The 23248-nt window shown below is 39.2% G+C and overlaps 1 protein-coding gene across 1 annotated transcript; it reads left to right on the top strand.

Annotated features, from left to right (window-relative positions):
* Positions 1 to 4970: 4970 nt before the first annotated feature.
* On the top strand, positions 4971 to 15452 carry angptl2b (angiopoietin-like 2b). The gene is made up of 5 exons (XM_030144287.1): positions 4971 to 5499; positions 10008 to 10901; positions 12855 to 13048; positions 13958 to 14228; positions 14329 to 15452. Exons 2-5 carry the CDS (start codon positions 10028 to 10030, stop codon positions 14526 to 14528), a joined length of 1539 nt encoding a protein of 512 aa, XP_030000147.1. The 5' UTR covers positions 4971 to 5499; positions 10008 to 10027; the 3' UTR covers positions 14529 to 15452.
* Positions 15453 to 23248: the final 7796 nt, after the last annotated feature.

Genomic DNA, 23248 nt, shown 5'->3' with positions numbered 1-23248 from the left:
TTCATTCTGACTTTGTGTCTTTGTCAGCACTGATAGATATACCACAACCCTGTTGTGTAAAATGTAGATTAAAAAAAAAAGAAAAGATTTTCAAACTTAATAAACTGATATTCTATTTGTAATAGAGCATAAAATACATGTTTAACCCAAGCGAATATATAATTTCAAGAAAAGAAAATAATGCAACATGTCTTCAAAAACTTAGGACAGGGTCCACAAAAGCCTGAAAACATAAGTGGTGCTAAGACAAATCAGCTGGAGGAACATTTTGCAACTAATTATTTTAACTGAGAACAGGTCAGTAATGTGACTGGGCATAAACAGAACATTTTAGAGCGGTGGAGAGGTAAAGATGGGCAGAGGTTTACCGGCCTGCTAAAAAATGACATCTACAAACAGTGGAACAATTTCAGAATAATGTTCCTCAATGTGAAATTGCAAAGACTTTGAATATATGATCATCTAGGACATATAAAATAACTGAAAGAGTTCATGATTCTGGAGAATTCAGTGCCCACAGGACAAGCTGAAAATCAGTTTAAAATCCTCCATCTCTGATGGTATAAGGGTGCATTAGTATCATGGAAGGTCTTGTACATTTCAGCAAGACAATAATAAATTACATACTGCATCTATGGCAACGGCAAATGGTGGAAGAGTCCAGGTGCTGAACTGACCTGCCTGCCTTCAGACCTTTTACCAATGGAACACAACATATGATACAATCCTGTTATCAGGTATGACATTCTCCATCAGCTGGTCTCAGTTTGCAGACATTAACAGACTGTTGTTAAAAGACGAAGGGATGCTACAGAGGTATACATAACCCTCTGCCGACACTTTAAAGATGTGTTGCTGTCATCAAATTACTTTATTTCTTTTCTTAAAGTTTTACATTTTCAGTTAAAATATTTGATATCCTATCTATGCTCTATTGCAAATTAAATGTGGGTTTATAAGAATTGGAAATCATTGCATTTTGTTTTTATTTACATTTTATTCAGCATCCCAAGTTTTATGGAGTTCTATATTGTAATTGATTTTAATGCCTTTTAATAAATCTGACATGCACTTGATATCATTGCCTTGTTATTATTTACTGGATATGAGAAAAGATGATACCATAACAAACACTATAAATGAACAATTATCACCTCTTAAACCAGACTCTACATCTGTTCAATTGGCCATGAATCTCACTCATAACAGAAGCCGTTCCCCTCCAAATCCCAAATGAACTCGACAAACACTAAACAAAAAGGCATCTCACTCAACATGCTCATTCATTCAACCAACATAGAAGCCCATCTGTGAAACATTTCCAACACCAAGCCTCTTTCCGTGAGGTCTCCCATGTGGTGCTTTCAGCTTTAAAACGCATTGATTGGTTACCATTTCAATATGGGAGTAACATTTTCCCCCTGACATTTTTATGATCCGGTGTTCCTCCACCTGCTGTGGATTAGAGATGGAAAGAGGACTAATCACTGCATCAACACTGTGGTTTTGGATGAGCCCCAATGAGTCACTCAAACACTCAATACCGAGAAGCAGCTCAGCTTCATAGCATCTGAGTAAGACTGACATTCACCGGTTAACCACAAAGTCAGCTGCATTTGTCATTTAGGAGAGACAAGAGCTGAAGAGGAGTACAAAACCTTGAATAATGCCAGTTTGTAAGGTACGCGACGTACGAGAGCTACCGTTTACTCACTTTTACTTTGATCGGAATCTCTTTATAGGATTAGTCTGTCAAATGTGTGACTGGTCCTTCTGTTTGGCTTAATCTTTAAATGTTATGAAATAAATGTGTCCACTGCTTTCCCGTCCTGCAGCTTCTGCCAGGAACTTTGTTTCATAAAGCCAATAGTACATTCTCGCTGTCATCAGGGGAAACATTTTGATGATTCCATTCACTTACGGAGAAACGGAACCAACCGTGAACAAAGAAATCATACATGAACCTGAAACAAATACATTCCATTAAGGAGGCGCCTGAGGAGTCATTTCTAACGTGAATGAGTGATATTTCATTCTTTAAATCTACAGTAAGCATTTGCTTCTACTGTAACTTTGTGGATTTGAGGTTTTTTAGCACTTTTAAAAGGTCACATGTTTCTTTTTTTTTTAATTACTTAATTGCATTCCACTGATATTCTACAAACTCATAACATAAGGGCTAAATACTATAATTTATATTGATAGCATTTTTACTTTTGTACTTATAAACCTATAAAGACCCAAACATCCACTGGCGACCAAAACCATCTACTGATCTAAACCATTTAGTAACTGTTGATCCACTAATCCTATCAATACATGTAAATAATTGGTGTAAAATGCAGTTTGTCACCTTTTCATGGTCATTAGATATGACTCATTTGGATGTTCAGAGGCTCTGTAGTTACCATGGAAACACCGTCATCTTCTACAACATTGATTCACCAATAAAACCCATGGAGTCTGATAAATAACAGCCCTTGTAGACACTTGTTTCATGTTCAGTTGATGATATATTTCACTGAAAAAGCCACTGCTTCTACAGTTACCCCTATTTCTGATTCAATAACCTTTGAATTTATTCCTTTGAATTTATTCTGAGCTTTAAAGAACATCAACATGATCAACGGATTAGATATAGGAAAATACCTAATTTACACTGAAAAAATACTAAATACAGAAAATAATATTATTTAAAAAATGGTGATAAATCACTTCAGAAACATTAAATAGAGAGAAAAATTAATTTGGGAACTGCCACTAAAGTAGCATTGGGTCTTTATGGGTTAATATCACAAAACAGAAACTAAAACACAACATATTCCTAATTCTCACAATTATTGCAGTTAAACAACAAATAATTGAGTCATACAGTTTCTAACCCCATTCTAACCAGTTTACAAATCTTAAAATCTTATCCAATGTACACCATTAAAACACCACACAGACTTCATAATGATAAGAGTGCTATTCAGTTCACTTTTCACTGTACTTTGGATTCACAGCCCAGACAACAAACAACTTCAATGTAAAGCAGTGCTGACATTATTAGCTTTGTCAGACATTAATTACTATCTGACATGAAGAACTTTTCCAGTGCTCCTCATGTTTCAACATATTCTGGTTTATTATCTTATAGCCTAAATGATACCTTTTCCAACGTCTCTTCTTAAAATTTCCATTGCTTTAATAATCTAGTCGTTGTACACGAGAGTATTTAAAAGAAATCAAATCATCTGTAATTACATTTTGTGACCAAATATTGCGAAAGAAAGATCCTTTTACCCTTTGAACACATGCTACTCACTGCTGACTGTTATGCAAATCTCCCAGTATGAATGGTTGTGGTATGAGTGGGATGACTATATTAGTGTGGATCATTGCTTATTTTGTCAAGTCAAACCACAGATCTTTATTTTGACACTATGGAAATTGCTGACTCTTTAAAGCCAAATACACACACCTAAAAAGCATTTGTAGAAAAAGTGATTCAGTCAAGGAGTACACTCATTCTTTAACTGCCAGACTCGTGCACATGCTCTACTCTGCACATTATTTAGATGCAATTGACTTTTGACAGCTGAATAAATGTCTTTTCACTAAAATGCCAAGTGTTTCACATCCTCCTGGAAGTGATGTAGGGAAAGCATTAACATGCAGTAGATGCAACATGCTTCACGTTCTCATTCATTATTTTTTTCTTGTCGTATTTTATGTTTCCCAACACTTTACAGTTTAAAGTTAACGACACACACATAAAAGTAAGTCAGCATCTGTAACATATTTACTGTTTATACTCTTGAGGGGAGAATCACACATCCTGTTCATTGTAAAACAAACAGCACAGTCAAACTTAAAACTGTTATTTAACAATAATGCCAAAATAAAACACTGAAGTAAATTTCTGCTGCACAAATTTTGGCAACACAAACTCTGTTACTGTGTAGATTGGTAAGATGACTGTTGTTAGATGCATCTTATTTATTTATTAGCTGAAACATTACTTAATAGGGTCTGATTAAAATACAGTAGCTGCTCATTTATTATGACAGACAATTTAATTTCAATGGCTAGAAAAGACTAGTAAAACCAAATAGGAAATGATCTTAATATGTGAATTCTTTAAAGCATTACAGTAAATGATGCTTTGAAGTTTTCATGGCCACAAAATGGAAATAGTAAATCTTAGCAGAAACACGAAGTCCAATTACATCCTAACTGTCTGGGCAAAAAATCTTGCTTTTATTAAAAACAGGAAGACAACACAAAAACAACAGACAACAGCCAAGGCAACAGTATGCAAAGCCAAGTCTTCACTTGAGAAACTTGGCAGGGCTGTCCATGCTCTGACATGACGACGTGTTTCATATCCCTGTATCAACACGTGATGCTTTTGAAGTAATTGCGTAATCGTCACCCGGTACGATAGGAAGTAGTTCAAATGCGCTGCTCTATGCATCGAGTCCAAAGTGTCTGAGACAAGCTGCATCACACCTCCAGGCTATAAACGAGGGTTAGCAGTTGAGACCCAGACCTGGTCTTAGTCAAACACCTGGATTTGCTTCCTATCTGTCAGCCTCTTTCCGTCTCTTGGGGGGACAAGTGTCCGTTCACGGCCAATCAGCATCTGATCAGTGGAACATCGCTGCTGTCCACTACCAGAACAACCATGTGTCCGACCCAGAAATAGTGGTGGTGAACCATTGGCCAGGGGGCAGGGGTCTGGAAATTTGAGTAGTGTGTGTGTGTGTCTCTCACGTATGTTGTGCATGCTTGCTGACCTCTTTTGTGCCATGGGGAGGGCTGGTGGGGGGGTGGAGAAAAAAGGCTGCTGCTTTAAACAAGAATGTGTTCATTTTAAGGGAGAGGGGGAGGCTCTGAGCTCAATTTGTCTGCCCACTGAAACACTGCGAGAGGATTTTTCATCATTTAAAAGCACCAAGAAGAGGGGGTAGAGAGAGGGAGGGGGGGGGGGCAAGACGGAGAAAGAGAGAGAGGTGCATTTGAGAGAGACAGCCTCTTAGAGCTGTGAGGCAGAAGTGATGGATTCAGCCCACAAAAAAGTGACAGTCTTCTCCTAACGGGCCACAGGCAGTACACAACCTGCCCTGGACTCACACCATTTATCAGGAAACTACCTCCTCCATCCAACTACAGTCACCAGTTCTGCCTTGACATCTCTTGACAGAGTCCTAACTTTTTCAAGAGGATATTTTTGAAACATTGCTCAATGTTTACTGAAGACTTTCTTGCCAGTTGAGCTTCTGCCGGGCTAATAACAGTCTTTTAATAATAGGCTTTAAAACACTGCTACTCTTCACTGCTGGAATGGACTAAAGTGACAGAGAGAGTAACTAGACAGGCAGAGTGCAGGGGAAGGAGGACGCAGAAGTGCAGCTTTCCAACTTGGGATGACTTTCTACCAGGAGAAACTTCAATCAACTCTTCCAGGAGGGCAAGGCAACTGAGGGAGCCACATCAATATTCTACGCTTATCTAGTAAGCACCGTATACACTTTAATGTAATGATGGACTATTTAGCCTTCTGAGACCCAGGAAACAGCCTTGATTGGAAACAGCAAGATGCAACAGGTTTTTCAGATGCATTATTTATTTATCTGTTTATTTTATAGGATCTCCTTTGTAGTGGACAGAATTTTTTTTTTTTTTACAGAAAACTGAAACTCCTGTCCCCTACAGAGGACAAAAATGCATGTCTGGGTCTCAGGAGGTTATGAGCATACACATGAATAAACACTGTTGTGCTTCGCTAGTTATTTTAATATTCTGTTGTAATAAATTGTATGTGCAACAAGTCATTAAGTAAAGACGTAAGATGACCTTTGCTGCTGTGACACATTCAGAATATTAAGGGCACTGGTTACGCAGTTGTGCTTTTCTGTCATTTTGAAGCCAGTCTTGGGTTTGTCACTTTCAAACTAAAGCACTCACCATAATAGTTTTGGCTGATCTTAAATTCAGAGGTCGTTACACTGTTAAACTTGCCTAAAGGGAATTCTACTTTGTGATGACTAACCAGATAGATGACTAACAGACACAGATTCAGCGCAGGGGGATGCTGGAGAGCAGGCTCTCAGGCTAAGTGCTTCATCACTGGTGATTAAAACACTTCAGTCAAAAGGAAGGACCATAAAGATGTTAAATAAAGCCACATCTGGAGGGAAGAGAGTGAAGATAGGTTGATAAATGCACAGGAAAAGGCTTGTATGGTGACACCTTTCGAGCACTTTATCTTGCATAATTTAACAAAATGCCACTATTCACTCCCTAAAAAAAGATGACCCAACTATGTCAAGGAGTGTGCAGCTTCAGGATGTTCCCCTGGGCTGATGAGGACAGAGAAGCAGGCAGTTGAATCCTGTCTTTGTTTCTGTTGCCAGAGTGGTGTTTGGATAAGAGGGCTTTGAGGCAGAATACTGGAACTTATCGAAACAGTTCCTGAGACCCCCTGCCCCCGTGGCGGACTCACATCACAAGAGGGACAGAAGAACGTACCAGCAGCATGAGGCAAAATCTAAGACTAAACCTAAACTTTAACTAAGACACTAATCCCCCTGCTCTGTTGGGAATTGTAACAAATACTATATTTTACCATCATGTTGAGCTGGTAGTTACGGTTAATTATGTTCTACATGTCATGTTACACACTTACAAGGATTACATTCTTGAGGAAAGAATGAGGTCACCCACAAGGTAATGTAATAGCAGATTACAATGAGCAAATTGAATTTGACTCTGATCCAACACATATTGGGTGTCATGCTGGACACACTGCCAGTTCTCAGCAGAGTTGGCACTAATTTGAGCATGCAGTACAAAGCCGTCCTGCAAAGTGTCCGCTTCTTTTCGACTACTGACAAATGAAGTGCTGTGTAGTTGGTGTTGTGATCTCCTGTTGTGGATGATAATGTGATTATGAAGCATTCATACAGAAAGTAGGACACGGGGAATGAACTGGGTCAGTAGATGCAGGATGTCTTATAGGTGCTGCAGTGAAACGGGGAGCGTTGGTACTGCATCTAGAAGGTCTAGCTCTAACCGTATGCCACCGCCATGTGTGTATGGCAGCTCGCTCTAATGAGGTGACGAAGAATGTGAGGAATGCCATGCTCATGCTGAAATGAGAGGGGCTGGAGTGAGACACATCAGCCAGTCTGCCCACCTTCTAATTAATATGTGCTGAGCTTGACCAAAAGGCTAGGGCACAGTGCAGGTCAGAGGCACTGAAAGCTGCACCTACCGATCACACTCGATTCAGCATCAAGTAAAATACAGAAGCAGCATAAATCCAGTCTGAACACCAAAGACAAAAAAGTATTTTAGGGTGAAGCAGACTTGAAGAAATCTGCTCTTCAAGGTGCAGAAGGGCAGTTCATTCAGCTCTTGTCATTTGTCATTAAGCACAGAGCAGTGCAGACTTATATGACACTTCAGCACCAGTTAATCACTGGTGCCATTGGCCAGTCAATGGTAGCTTGTTAAAATGAACTGATGTTCAGACAATAATGAGCTGTGGGGCTGTTAACAGTGCAGGAGGAGGTGGAGGCTTTCTGTTGTTCCCTCTGGCAGACTGTAGATGGGTTAATAACAGGCTGTCTCTGTCAGGGCAGATGGGACTCTCTCCGGTCCCTGGGAGACTCAACCCAGCAAGTGTTGTTATCTGAAAACACACATTAACTGAAAAACACTCGCAGGCATGCACATACACTCACACAACAACAGGCATTTCATCACAAGCTGCAAACATTTTCTCCTCAGCTTTGAAGTGTAGTGAAGCCTAGAGAAGGAGATTCCGGGCTAACAACGTCCAACATGGGACTCCTTCCACAGCAGGGGTAAATCACACGGCATTTCTCAGAGACAGAGCTCATGTTCCAGGGGGAGAAACCACAGGAGCCACTGGCCAAATACAGTCATCAGCACATTACAAGGGACAGGCTTTGGGCTGCCTTATTATCTTGATATGGCTTACTTGTAAGCTTTTATTGGTGATTTATTTAGGACATGATCCATAAAGAAAATAAAACTGTTTGTCACAACTGCTAAGTATCTCTTTGCACGGTTGAAAAATATTGATGATGTTACATTTACTGCATCAAAATCCTGAGGTGCAGTCATACAGCCAAGCTTTGTTGGCAGAACTAGACCTCATACTGTGCTGACAGGAGACAGTTTCATGGTAAATTTGAAACAGAAACTACACTCTTCTTTGAAGGTTTTTGATTCATAAAAGGTCATGTTTATGCTGCCGACTTCCCACTTTTAGTTTCATTTTTAGCAAATAAACAGGAGAATCAGACCTTGCATTCCTATTTACTAATGTGGGTGGGTTTTTTTATCTGGCAAAGGCAAACTATGACATCAAAAATACCGATGGGTTATGCAAATGTGCAGCGACTCTTTCTGCAAAGAAAGTGTTTACACATTCTCTCCTAGACAGATAAAGCCAAAGGGCCGAATGTGCCAGGGGTCATGTTCTTGCAAGGTCCTGCATTTCTCTTCTCCATGTCTCCAACCTAATGCGCTGGCAGCACGCCCAGATTAACAAGACAAAAACATTTCTGCTCTCTTCTTAATTTTGTCCTGAACATAACATCAGGTTGTGTTTCACACCGAGATAAAGGATAACAACTATGTGAGGGAAGCACCTCTAAGATTGGAAATCCGAAGGCAGCTCTGGAAAACCAAGCCAATATAGGCCTCTCTATAATGCCTTCTGATTAGATGGGCCCCTTCTGACTCTGGGGAGGTGTTACACAGGACCCCTCTGTAATTCAATATGCAGCAGCTTTCAATTAACGTGCCCTGGGAGTTCAAGGCCTTGTTATCCTCATACAGGAGTTACATTCTCCTCCACATTCAGTGGCATCCCCTCCACTTCTAATAACAGCACATCACTTCAAAAACTGCCTGCTCTAACTTTTCTAATAAAAATTCTTAACCTAAGCATTTTCATTAACTTCTGAGGAAAGTTACGGGTTTGGAGGAAAAGCTTTTTTTTGAAGAGAAACTGTAATCTTAACAAGCACAAATACCCCAATGCTATGGCAATAAATAATCAGAAAGGTCAAACATTCATAGTAAAAATTTATTAGGATAACGCATAAATAAAGTCAGATTTTAGCTAAACACTTGCTCAAAAGCAAAAACAAAAAAATAATAAATGGATTATATTATTTTCCTCTTTCGGTAAGCGGCGTGTACAGGACTGACGCAACATCAATATTTAAAACAGTTCCATGAATAGCATCATCTGGTAATGTCTCAAATTTTCCATGAGCAAAAGATGTCCAGGCCTGCAGAAGGGAGCAGATAGGAGTGTTTCTGTGTGTCAAGGACAAGGAATGGCAGTCACCCAAAGAGGACCTGAGCCAGGACAGCAGACTAAGCTAAACACAGTCCCCAACCAGCATTGTAACTGACTAGAGAGATCAGAACATCATTACACAAAAGAAATATTTGTCTTAGGGGCCATCAGAGGATCAGTGACTTTCAAACAGGCTAAATACCATACCTTTGATAGTGGAAAGCTGATTAACCAAGCCAAAATGAAGGCCAGATGTATTCCATGGATTACACATAAAACCCATTGGGAAAACTGCAGTATGTGTTCATGATGGTAGTGAAATACACAGTGTAGCAAGCATGAAATTCCAAATTTATACATTAAATGTGGAAATAATTTATAGTCATGGCATCCACTGTGACACTCAGCAGGCTAAGTGAATGATTTCCTTTCCCCTTCAGTCTTTTCAGTGTCCCATTTTTCAGTAGGTTTTATCTGGGTTCTATCAGCATAGTCATGAAAGACTTCATTGATGTTCAGTCAAATGAGCATGAAATGCGATTGTAGCAGCTCCAAACCAGTACAGTGGAAGGAAATAGTCGTACATGCTTCTGCCTACTCGCTGCGGTAGCACAGATTCAATCAGTTTACAGTTTTTGTTGAAAATCCTGTTTTACATGTTATTCCTCATTCTCCTCAGGCTGAGCTGGACACACACTCATGGAGCCCCGTCCATTGGTCCTGCTGGGGCTCCTGCTAGCATACGGACTAGCCAGTGGCATCCAGCAGACTCAAGGGAGTCCATCTGACAGTGGCCATGGCAGTGACAGGACACAAGAATTTGACAGTAGTGATGATGGTCTAGAAAGAGAGTTTCTCTATGCTGGGAGGAGTAAACGTGCTCCAGCTGACCAGCAGCAGGACAAATGCTCCTACACTTTCATAGTGCCTCAACAGAAAGTGACCGGAGCCATCTGTGTCAACTCAAAGGAGCCGGAGGCCATGCTGGAGAATCGGGTCAACAAACAGGAGCTGGAACTGCTGAATGTGGAGCTACAGAAACAAAAGAGGCAGATTGAGACCCTGCAGCAATTGGTAGAGGTGGATGGAGGTATCGTCAATGAGGTCAAGCTTCTAAGGAAAGAGAGCCGCAACATGAACTCCAGAGTCACCCAGCTGTACATGCAGCTGCTCCATGAGATCATCAGGAAGAGAGACAATGCTCTAGAGTTAGCTCAGATGGAGAACAAGATTCTCAACCAAACCTCTGAGATGCAACAGCTCACCAGTCGATACAAAGACCTTGAGCATAAGTACCAGCACCTGGCTTCTTTGGCCACAAACCAGTCAGCTCTTATCGCCCTGTTGGAGGAGCAGTGCCAGAGTCGCCCTCCCCCTCGTCAAGTACCAGTCCCCCAACCGCGACCTCAGCCACCTCCACCATCACCGCCTCTGAATAAGCCTTATCAGCCACCCAGCCCTCCACGTATCAACAACCAAATCACCAACGAGATCCAAAGCGACCAAAAGTCGCCTCCTCTCCTTCCAATGCCTACTGGCACACACAGCCCTTCCACCACTGATAAGCCCTCCGGTGAGTCTAACAAAGGCAAAAATTTATATATGTGATACACTCTTACAAGGCACACCAGTTACCATCCCAAACACTGGGAATAAACAAAGGACCGTGTGTCTGTACTTGTGAAAGTGCAGCTCTTTTATCAATCTCTAAATAATTAATCATAAGACAACAGCGTGGACCCATTCTCCCAGTCAGAGCCAATTTAAATAAGTCCCACACATTCCTAGGGCAAAGCTCAGTGAGAACAACAATCCCGTTGTCTACGGTCCTTTGAGATGCATATCATCTAATTGCCATGATTCCACCCACACAACAACACACAGCATATCAAAAGGGTAAATACATGGGCCTAAATGGATACTTGGCTCCAAACTCACTGGTGTTTAAACACATGTTTGTGGATGATAAAGTTTTATTGATGTGAGGGGCATTTCAGGGATTCAGTTGCAGTGAATAGTCTATTGAAGTTCCAGTTCATTACCAGACTACTGTTTTTAAACAGTGGAAAAATGAACAGACCATTCTCACCATGACCAGTTGGAGCTTTTTCCATTGACATTTTCTGCTACTGCTTGCCATTTTCACTAGGCTGCATGTGAACGGTAGCCTTTGTATGGAATGTCTGAAAGGAGGCAAGTAATTTCCTGCCCACAGCCATTCAACTAACACCCCAAAAGTTACATAAACCCTCAACACGAACACAAAATCCTACACAATGCAGGGATAGAGGGAGGAAGTGAGGACCTGATAGGAATAAGCCATGAAGAGATGAGGATGTGGTTTGGGGGGAAAAAAATGGAGACAGAGATACCGTGAGTCAGTGATGTCATTTGTTCCAGTTGCACCAGGCAAGAATCAGTCATATGTTCCACCAAAGCAGCAGACTTTATCAGGCAGAACAGAGCAGGGCAGGGCAGGGCAGCTCACTGGCTTGTATCTGTTCAACAAAGACATTCCTGAGAGTAAATGGATGGCAGAGAACTGACAGACAGATATCATCCAGAATGATTACATAAACCTAAAAAACAACCTTATTCCTAACTGTGGAATGTTTACGACTTTCGTTGCCCGAGTAAGACCTTAAAATAGACCATACAAGGTGCTTTAAGGTGCTTTTCACACCTTGTATACCTTCTCTGTAGTTTTTCCTATAAACTGTTGATGGATCCCTGGTGACACTCAAAACACTAATGTATACTCTTTTCATTTACCGCCATTTTGGTTGAAATACTTTGTACAGTGGGCCAGTTGGCCAACCGTACCAAGTGTAAAATCTTGAGAACTTAAACACTTTCACAGCCAATTGAAGCTGAGGAGCCAGTTGCCCTTTTTGTGTTTTTCCAAGTCATGAAAATGGAATTTTAGGGAGCAATTGAAATGGTAAAGGACAAAAAGTTCCCACAAATACAAGAAGTAAAATTAAATCTTTCATTCAGGTCTATGTTAAAATGCAGAATACACACAACAGCATTTCCAGCATCTCTTTACATGACACAGAAACCAACACATAACTTCACAACTTATACTAAAAAATACATATCCGACAAGGATCTAAAAGCTATTATTCATTTGATTTAGTCCCACAAATCCTCTTTGAGTATGATGCAAAGCCTAACTGCCACTATTGAATTAAATCTTTAGAATAAAAACCAAGTTTGTAAAATAATATTCCTGCCCTGAGAAGCATCAGAGATGATTGAAGGTTTTTGCTACTGTTTCATCATTCAGTAGTCAGGATTCCCTTTGCCCTCATGCCAGTGTTGCTTTTGGCTGCACCGAAAGGAGCCATTTCCCTTGCGAGAGGAGCAGCCAAAGTCAATTCTTCTGTTAAAATGAAAGCCTCTGCTGAAAAATGAGATTCCCTATGGTTCTGTATAAAAACCAGTCATGCTGCTACATATTTTACTCCATTAACAGATTTAATTTTACATCCTTCAAATGTCCTGTTGTCATCGTCCTCTTTAGGTCCATTTAAGGACTGTTTGCAGGCTCTGGAGGATGGCCATACTACCAGCGGCATGTATCTGGTGAAGCCGGAGAACGCGAACCGGCTCATGCAGGTGTGGTGTGACCAGAGACACGACCCAGGCGGCTGGACTGTGATCCAGAGGAGAGTGGATGGCTCTGTCAACTTTTTCAGGAACTGGGAGACATACAAGGTGTGACAACTTCACACCGAATCAAGGAACTCATAGTTTGGAAGGAAGAGAGTGGCTTATGCATGTTGTGTCGACACTAACCAGATGTGTGCAAGTGATGAATAAGTAATTGTGCAAAATGTCTGAAGTACTGCCTGTGTCAGTCACACCCACAGCTTTAAGACTCATTAATACAAGTGTGAAACTATTTGATGTGAAATGTCACAGACGGTGATTATGTCAGTATCGCAGATGTTCATGAAAAATAACTACATCATATACATATTACACCGAAGCAGATCTTTTAAATGGACAGATTCCTAAGTTAGCTAAGATGATGTAGAGAAATCAGGAGTGGAAAGGGAAATCTTTTTGCTTTTTTTTATTTTTTATTTTTTTATTGGGAAACCCCTCACACAGGGAAACAATTGTAAACATTTGTTTGCCAGCCAATAGTTTGCAAAAGTCCTGATTACATTTCAGCTGAGGGCAACAAAATGGATATTTCATAGGCTTTTTCAAAACCTTTAAACCGCATGAGATCTGAAATTGCATGCTTATATTCATCAGAAGGGGTTTTCATAATTCAAACCATGTGCAGGCAAGCAGATACAACAACCAAACTTCACGGTCAGAGCCAGAATAAAGTGAAGCTGCATATACTCTGTTCAACTTCATATTATATGTACTGCATGCCGCTGTTTTCAACAAAATAATGGTGGAAATCTGGACATCTACTGCTAGCTATAAATCTGACTCAGCGGTCAATTTATTATAACTTTCCTTGACGACAATCACCACTATAGAAGAGTTAAAGTCATAATTATCTCATGACCAGTGATCCTAAATCATCAAAACTCACTGTTCAAAGCCATTCAGAAACAATATTCCGGTTGAACTGACGGTGTCTTTTATCGCTGCGCTTTACAGCAAGGCTTTGGCAACATTGATGGAGAATACTGGCTAGGTTTGGAGAACATCCACTGGCTCACGAACCAGGGCAACTACAAACTTCTAGTCACATTGGAGGACTGGTCTGGGAGGAAGGTGTTTGCAGAGTACGCCAGCTTCAGACTGGAGCCCGAGGCCGACTTCTACAAGCTACGGGTAGGCCGTTACCATGGCAACGCAGGCGACTCCCTCACCTGGCATAACGGCAAACAGTTCACAACACTGGACAGAGATCATGATGCATATACAGGTAAAAATCAGCTGAAAAATGTTACTAATATTTACACTAATAATACAATTATTTTAATGCTTGAAGCCTGGTTGTTGTATTTATCTGTTGGGTTTTTTAGGAAACTGTGCGCACTATCAGAAAGGAGGCTGGTGGTACAACTCCTGTGCCCATTCTAACCTGAACGGCGTTTGGTACAGAGGAGGACACTACCGCAGCCGCTACCAGGATGGAGTTTACTGGGCTGAATTCAGAGGTGGAGCCTATTCACTGAAGAAAGTAGTCATGATGATCCGTCCCAATCCAAACACCTTCCATTAAAAAAAAAATTTAAAAAGACCCACAGCATCCCTCACCCAACTGAAACTTTTACAGCTCCTTAAATCCATGTTTGTTTGTTTTTTATCTCTTTGTTCAATTGAGTGGCATGACAAGAGGAAGATAGTGTTAAATGTGCAATATGAAAACATATGGCCTCCTGAAAAATTCAATCATCTGTGCACTGTTGCTTTAGTTGACTGTTACTTTCCCTTTTGACTCAGTGAAGATGTAATCGCTCAGGAGTTGTGTCACACCGTCTGTGTTACAAAAAAAAAAAAAAAAAAGGATAATGACAGTGCCTTCATTTAAACTTTGCAACAAAGAAACTTGATCTGACAGAATAAGAGTAGATAAGTGTGTTTGCTTTGAGAAAGGAACCCTACAATGTATTTAGTATGTATGTAAAAACTGTATTTACAGTAAAAAGCAAATGATGATGACGACACAGGAAACCTATCCAGTGACTATTTTTTAATTTCATCCTAAAGAAATTCTTCAGTGTAATTTAAGGGTACATTTGTGGAGACTTCTGATGCGGGTTGACACACAGGCCAGTTACAGTCGAAAATATTTACAGAGATGGCACCATCTTCTTGTTCTACACAACCCAATTTTCTGCCAATGAATCATGTTTATGTTTATTAACAGTTTGTTTATACAATATTTTATACATTTAGGAACAGAAATATACTCACTGCCACAACACTTTCCTCAAATTCATGCCTCAGTAGTTTGGAAATCACCAATTGCTTGAACTATCAATTTGCTTGTATGAATCAAGCACTGTATTTACTGTATAAATTTAGTGGTTTGTTGATGTCAATAGATCCAACACATTGCGTTTGTACATAAGACATTTGTAATATAATATATTAAAAACATGTTACTGTCACTATTAAGTTGCAATAAAATATGTACAGCTTGTGTCTTTTTCTCATGTGTCTCTTGCTGTGGACAATATACTGTAACAATCAACAGTTTCACCTAAAGAAACATTTTTATACATTTACTAGCAATTATTTACCAAGTAATTAGTAGTATTTTGCTTGTGCTTGTCATACTTTTAGTAGAAATAAAATGTTTTATAAAATAAACAGGACTCATGAATATAATTCTGATTCACTGTGTGGAGTTTTCTTCTTACTTCTCTAAAAGTAGTAACATAAATATTAGTTCCAGAGATGTAGTGTACTGTATTCAAGTACACTCACACCTTCAGTGCATGCCTCCATGTCAATGCAGCTACCGCAGATTCAAGCAAACGCGTGATTCGACGAAATTTAACAGTCTGAAACCAGGAAAAGAAAAACAACAAGTTGTCACAAACACTATCATACAGAGTGTTTGGGGTATAGAGTCTGCACACTACGTGATGACAAATGAAACGTGACAGGCTTGTAAAACTAATGCATGCAGCAGCCCCTTCCTCTGACAGCAGAAACCACCTTTACTTGACTATGTGTCAATGAGATTTCCAAAGACAGCTGGAAAACACAGGAAAATGACTTAACGCAGCACTGAACCAGTCACTATTAATGTCATATTCTCTCACCAGCCTTGAACTGAATAAGCTTTAGATATATTAGAGAGCATTTGAAATCAATTTAATATGAACTCCCATGACTGAGAACTTTAAAAAGACTATCTGAAATTGTCTAAGGAGAGCAATTACCAAAATAGTAAAACTAAAAGTGTCATTTTAAATCCCTTGCACTGAATAAAACCAAAGTTACTATGTTAGCATTTTTCACTGCCAAAGTTAAGATGGATGCTTATGCGAGAGCAGTCAAAACACTTGTCCTACATTAAACTGACAAACACTGGCTGCCACAACTGGCCCATAATTCACAAGCTAAAAAGTGCTCTTTCCCGAGACAAAGAGGCTTTGGACAGGACAAAGGAAGACATTCATCACTGACGCTGTCATTCTTGTCAGCTGGATTTTATACTGAAGATGGATGGGACAGTCAAATGCACTTTATGCCAAATCCTTCAGTCTTTCCAGAAATATAATTTTAAAATAACAATTATGTATTAAAACTAGTTCACGTCTGGTTTGTCAATTAACCTGACCTTGGTAAAACAGAGGACAAGGTTTCATCGTCTCCATAAACAGAGACACAGACTCTTTGGATGCCGTGTATGTCTGTGGACTCACCACCATGGAAAACCTTCAGTAAGGGTGGCCTGTGCAGCCCCCACTCTCCAACCAACATGGAAAACCATGAGCTGACAACGTGCACACTCAGCACAAAGGGAACCGCATTTCCTGAGCCGTCAAACCTGAACCTTCAAACTGATTCGTATTGTTTCACATCTGTAAAAGTCCATGTCCTTGTGCTTAGAATAAAACCGTTTTAACTTTCCTGTGCTCCATCAAATCCTTGTCACCCAAGGTTAAGAGTCAATTACAAACCACTGAAAAAAAAAGGAAATCACAGTTTTCATGCCGTTACTGTGGACACCTACAACGAGTAATGGCACATAACTATAAAATATTGGTTTTTATTACATGAATTATTTGGACAAATAAAAATGCTTTAGAACAATTTCATAACACTTCAATACACTGCAACTCCAGCAGACTAATTCATCTCATCTATAAAAATATTTACTTAAATCTTATAACAGTCACGAACCAAAAATCTCACTACTTGTGAACTACACATGTTAAATATGTATATTATCTTTTACATGCAGAGCCATTAAAAAAGGACTCCACTGGGGAGGCAATTTTCCACTATATCCCTTCCCAGTTTTCCAGTGGTTGTTCGACAGTCACGATAAAAATCTTGGGGTAACATAGCTGTAATATCATTTTCAGTGTCTGGATCGCTTCACTCTTTCTGTCATATATATGTAATGGAGTGTTCCACTGAGGTGACACCACAGTTATTTGAGCAAAACCATCATTGTCAAGTACACTATGGAAGACTAAACATTCATATCTGATAAAACGCTGCATTAGAAAAGAAAAGAAAAGAAAAGAAAAGAAAACTGGTATCTTTTTCCAGTGCCTTTTATCAGCCCACTCACCAGTGCTGCTGTAAAATGATTGTGATGCATATGGGAGTTATTAAGACATGTGTATAAATAGAAACACATAATAATGCAGGAAAGCTTCTCTTTAGGAGAATAGTCACTTCATTGTTTATTTCTTACATAGTGGAACTATTGAACTCAAGTTTTTCCGTTTTCCAAAAGCTCAGCATTTGAGTTGATTTCCAACTGTGGGGATGTGCAGCTTTGCTTATAGCTTTACAGCCACATGCCATGACCACCGTTTCATGTTCTTCCAAAACGTCTGACTCCTCTGCAGGGAACTTACAGGAAATCTCTTTGGGACGCACAGGAGGAATTTTCCTTAGCACACTGGAATTTTTATTTTGTACAAAGGTATTACTATCTATCCTGTCTATCCAGGTGCTGCACTATTTCACTGCTTCACCCAAACTTTTTTTTTTAAAGGCATCTTGGCTGTTTACACAATAAAATGCCTTACAGTCACTGTAATGTAATGACCTTGGGAACTGGATGTCAAGTTACATTTTCCCTCATGTGCACTCTGTGACCTTAAAAAGCCAAATTCACTCTGTTTTCATTTCACAGCTTTTTTTTTTTCCAATTACAGTCACACAATTGTTTCAACAAATCTGGATGCAGAACACTACACACATTTTTTTTTTTTTTAAATCTGGCATTATTTCACATATCCATTAGAATAAGAAGTTCAGGCAGTTAAATGGAAGCCATTTTGCACTACAGCCAGGAATGATGACCACAGAAAAGAAACTATGCTACAATTTTAAAAAATAACAGAGCAAAATGTTTCATTTTGGAGAAATTGTTTCAAGGACTAGATTGGGTTTTTTTACCCCTCGGCCAACTTTGAGCCGAAGGGATATTGTAATCGTTTTGTTGTCTGTCCATCTGTCTGTCCGTCCATCCGTCTTGTCTATTCTGGCCGAGGGGTATTAGTGTGCAGCACGTTATTTTTAGGGAGGTGTATCTGTGTGTAAATGTGTCCACAGTAAAGCAGAACATAGAGGAATATAACCAACAACACAATGGTAAAGATGTACTGCCTGCCCTTCCAAACAGGGAACTAAAGATATTTTCATTTACGCCATCTTCAGACTTGGATGATTTAATAGGTTACGTCTTGGTTTATGCATGAACATCAGTATCAAGTATCAGTAAATATCATAGTATTCAATACTGCTGCTTATTTAGTCTGTTGTTTTCATTTTTCCATGAATTTATATGACTGAATTTTTGCTCTACAAAATAATGTGCTGAAAATACAGCAAGGCCATCTGGACGTAACATGTGACAGTTTTGTTTTTGTTTTTTCTCACAATTATCTTTCATCCAAACTATACTAAGTTGCCTTAAGTTTCCAGCAGATCAAGCTGTTATGTATGATGGCTTTTTGTTGGTGTTATCTGACTCAAAACTCTGCATTTTTGGGCCAACAATGACACAAACAGAGTAAACACAAGTCTTGTATACATGTGTGACAGCTGCACGGTTTCCACTAATTACCTTGACTGTGTCTTACTTTAACCTAATAGAGTTTTATAATGAACCAACGATGGTTTTACACTCCAACTCTAAAGCACCAGAGCTCAACAGACTTGCAGCACATGACAGTTTAGAACTCAGACCAGAAAATGTTTGGCTTCTTGCACTTATGGTAATTGTACACTGTGTCAGGTCATCATTACTTCTGTCATTATTTTGTTCAGCAGCAGAAAAACAACATTTTACACATATTTTGCAAGTTAAAGCAGGCTAAAAGCAAAGAATTTAATGCATCACAGACACTATACTTCCATTATACACAGATTTATATGAGCGCACTAGCCTAGCAACATTAATGCTGCAAAACTAACGTGCAATGCTCTCTGAGATATATCATAATTACGCTGGTATTTGGCCATTTAAAGGGGTCATATTTTGCTAAACCTACTTTTAGTAGTCTTTGGTACATTTATTTAGGTATTTGGACCCTAATAGTTCATAACGTTTGAATTTGAACGCTCCAGGTGGTGCAGAGCTATCTTTACCTCCGCCAGGAGGTATTGTGATCGCTTTGCTTTGTGTTTGTTTGTTTGTTAGCAAGATAACTCAAAGTTATGGACGGATTTTCATGAAATTTTCAGGAAATGTTGATACTGGCACAAGGAAGAAATGATTAAATTTTGGTGGTGATTGGGGGGGCCCACTGATTGGCCTTGTCGGAGGTCTGTGCTCTCCGAGTGCTTTTCTTGAAAAGACAACGCAGCCCTCCGCCAGGGTCGATCAGTGCCCCCCGCCCCACCCCACCCCACCCCACCCCCACTGACCACCAAAATTTAATCATTTCTCCCTTGTGCCAGTATCAACATTTCCTGAAAATTTCCTGAAAATCCGTCCATAACTTTTTGAGTTATCTTGCTAACAAACAAACAAATGAACACGGGGGGGGGCAGCAGATCTGTCTTGGCGGAGGTCTGCACTCTCCGAGTGCTTTTTTTGTTATATTTATTTTGGCAAAAATCGAGTGGATTTCTACAACCTGTTTTAATTCCTGCTTAATTTTTTGCGTCTATAGTTACATCACGACATTTGCACATATAAGGTCAAGACTTCCTACAACATTTCTCCGAGTACGCCATAATTGTTTTGTCAGCAGCAGTGGTTGTAGTCCATACTGAAAATATGTCCAAACTGAGCTGATTACCTAAAATGTTTAGTTGTTGGTTGGACTAACGAACACAAGTGGCTGAATGGGACAGAGCAGCAGAGTCGACAACCTGTAGGGGGTGGGAAGTGAAGTGGCTGATGTGCATTTAAAGGGCCAGCACTCAAAAGGACCTTTCTGGTGTCATTACTCAGAAATAGGGTTGAAGATGGACCTGTGGAGTTTAATTAACGTAGAATTCAGACCCAAGTATAGCATTTACAGTTTATGTAGACCACAGGGAAATGTTTCAAAATGCATGATTCCATTTAAAAAAAGCTAAATATCACTCCTTTAAGATGTTTTATACAAATCCTCATCACAAAAGATCCTATAATAATTTAAGATTGATAGCAATCATGAGATCTGCCAGCTTTAATTGACAGTCTATAAAAAGCTGAATTATACCATTGCCTGTAAAGTTGAAATAAAATGTTTCTACTTCTGTTCATGAAATGATTGTGACAGATTACTGATGCCTATAAATAGGAATAAAAAGAGCAATGCGTCTGAAAAAATTCTTCCAGCAATGTATTCATAAGATTGTTTTTTGTAGCAAAAATGTGGGATTAAACAAGAAGATAGTTAGACAAATCTTGGTGTGGTTTACTATTTTACCAAGTCAGTAAGATATTATTTAGCGTTGGCTCACCAATGACCCCTCACAGATGGTAGTCCCACCCCTTTTGTCTAAATATAGTCACTTTCAGCACCAAAACAAGGAAACTGTCAAATCACAAACTACTGTTTTCAAAACAGCACTTCAGAAACCAATGTGAGAGGCCACGGTTCCTCTGTCTGGTAACTATACACAGTCTGTTGTATTGGCTCAGTGAATCCTATTGTAATTAGTATGTTAAGACAAACAAGCTAATCGAGGCAGTTCTAATATTTTAGGCTTCATTTCCCATGTCAGAATGATGTCCCAGTTCCAGATTATCCAGTTGGTTTACCACTTCTACAGCATTAAGTCACTTAGCTTCAACTTCTGCACTCCTGTGTGTGTCTCCAAATTGGACACATACTCATTTCATGTAAGTAACAGTCTGATTATGGATTGGTACATCATGAAATCTCGCTTTACAAAAGCCAAAATAACCCTTAACCACAAGATCAACACAGAAAGGGTAATTAGCAAGCAATAACAGTAAATAGCACATTAAATAGGACAACAATAATGCAGCAGTTAACCTGAAAATCACCAAGAAGCAAATCGAAATGATAAGGTCTTGTGGTTAATGACTCCTGCGTATCATTATTTTGCATCCTGCACAAAACAGGTCTCCAGCTACTCAAGCAGCAGTAAACCATGGGCCCCTGAACCAATACTCGCCTGTGAGTCAAAATTACTAGAGCTGGATCAACTCCAGTGCAACAGATTGACTCAGTTTAATAAAGGAAAATATGAACAACATGAAAAGGCTTATATTGGGGAAAAGGAGTGGTTTCTCAGAATCGCACAGATGTTCCTTTTTCATTGGAGCTTTGGTTTGTACACCATGCCAAATCAGCAAAGGCAAAGTGACCAAGCACAAGTGAACCTTCACCACAAGGAGGCAAGTTCATTTCATTTTAGTTTTATTAAAGGGTGATGCCCAATTTACTCATGAAAACACAGAAATGCACCCTACAATTCAGCACTATTAACTCTCAAAGACCTAAACAGCTGCCTGCAACTAAAAGCCCCCACTTATCTAAAATGTTTAATGATGTTTGAATCACTAATTCTATCAATTAGTTTTAATTCTGGTAAAATACAGTTTCTTACCTTTTTAGTGGCATCAGATGTGACCCGTTTGGACATTCAGTGACTGTAATGAATGTAAACACACCATTATCTTCTGCAACATTTATTCATCAAATAAAATCCATGTAGTTTAATAAATGGCTTTGGTTAGATCAGTGGTTCCCAACCTTTTTTGGCTCATGACCCCATTTTAACATCACAAATTTCTGGCGACCCCAGACATTCAAAACAGATACATTATTTTGCTAAAATTAATTTGTTTTTGATCATATAATAGTTTGCTATACTATGTTGCAAATAAATGTTAATTTCTGACGACATTTAGTCTATATAATGTATATTATTATGGACGGAGGCAGAAAAGCCAGGTGTAGATTATACTGCATAAAGTGAGAACTTTATTTTCCTTGGTCAGGATATGTACAGTCAGTCCAGCTTGAATTTACAAGGCTGACAATTAATACTGAACAAACAATAACTCAAACTATGAATTATGAAAAAGCTGCAGCATCTGAAACCGAGCAAAATGAACATTTGAAAGATAAACAGTACCACAGTGCTTCAGTTTCAAAGTTTGTCATGTCTTTTACGGATTGGGACTGTCTCCCTCAACTCCCCATATTTTTTATTAGTACTTTTTTTTTTTTTTTAATCAATTACAAAAAATTTCAGGCCACCCCATGTGGGGTCCCAACCCCAAGGTTGAAATACACTGAGTTAGATGGTTGTTTTTCTGTTCAGTTAAGGATGAATTTTGTTGAAAGTGCCAATTTTGTTCAGTTCTTTTCTGTCATGATATTATAGCCTTTGGATTTACTCTGAGCTTTAATACCTGTTTTAGACTGAAAAAGTGCAGAGAGTAATATTTAAAAAATGGTGATAAATCACTTAAGAAAGGTTAGATGTACAGAAAATTCATTTAGAAGTCTAGAGTCTAATGCTCAAATACATTCCTCAGTCTGTTTTAGTTGGTAAAATTGCACTATTATATGGATAGCCTGATGGTGTATCATAGAACTAGTTTGTTAATCCTCAACGTTGCATGGTAGGCAAATAAACTGTTTAAACATTCCTGTGCCCTGTAGCACTTTTTAAGAGCATGTTTCACTTAAAAAGTAATAGATATGTGCATGTAGTATAGTACATTATTAGTTGGAGGCTAAACCGACAGTGCCTCCATTAAGTCAAAGTTTTTCAGTAAAAAATAACAATAAAAAAACAAAACAAAAACAACAACATTTAGCTACT

This window comes from Sphaeramia orbicularis, chromosome 9 (assembly GCF_902148855.1).
Source record: "Sphaeramia orbicularis chromosome 9, fSphaOr1.1, whole genome shotgun sequence".
Taxonomy (NCBI): Eukaryota; Metazoa; Chordata; class Actinopteri; order Kurtiformes; family Apogonidae; genus Sphaeramia; species Sphaeramia orbicularis.
The sequence above is the reverse complement of the archived record's forward strand: the minus strand, read 5'-3'. Positions and strand labels throughout refer to the sequence as shown.

Bases quoted from the DNA above. Each gene is read 5' to 3' on its own strand.
- angptl2b (XM_030144287.1), top strand. From the start codon at position 10,028: ATGGAGCCCCGTCCATTGGTCCTGCTGGGGCTCCTGCTAGCATACGGA. The intron at 10,902-12,854 runs GTGAGTCTAACA...CGTCCTCTTTAG, and splicing joins CACCACTGATAAGCCCTCCG to GTCCATTTAAGGACTGTTTG. The intron at 13,049-13,957 runs GTGTGACAACTT...TGCGCTTTACAG, and splicing joins GGAACTGGGAGACATACAAG to CAAGGCTTTGGCAACATTGA.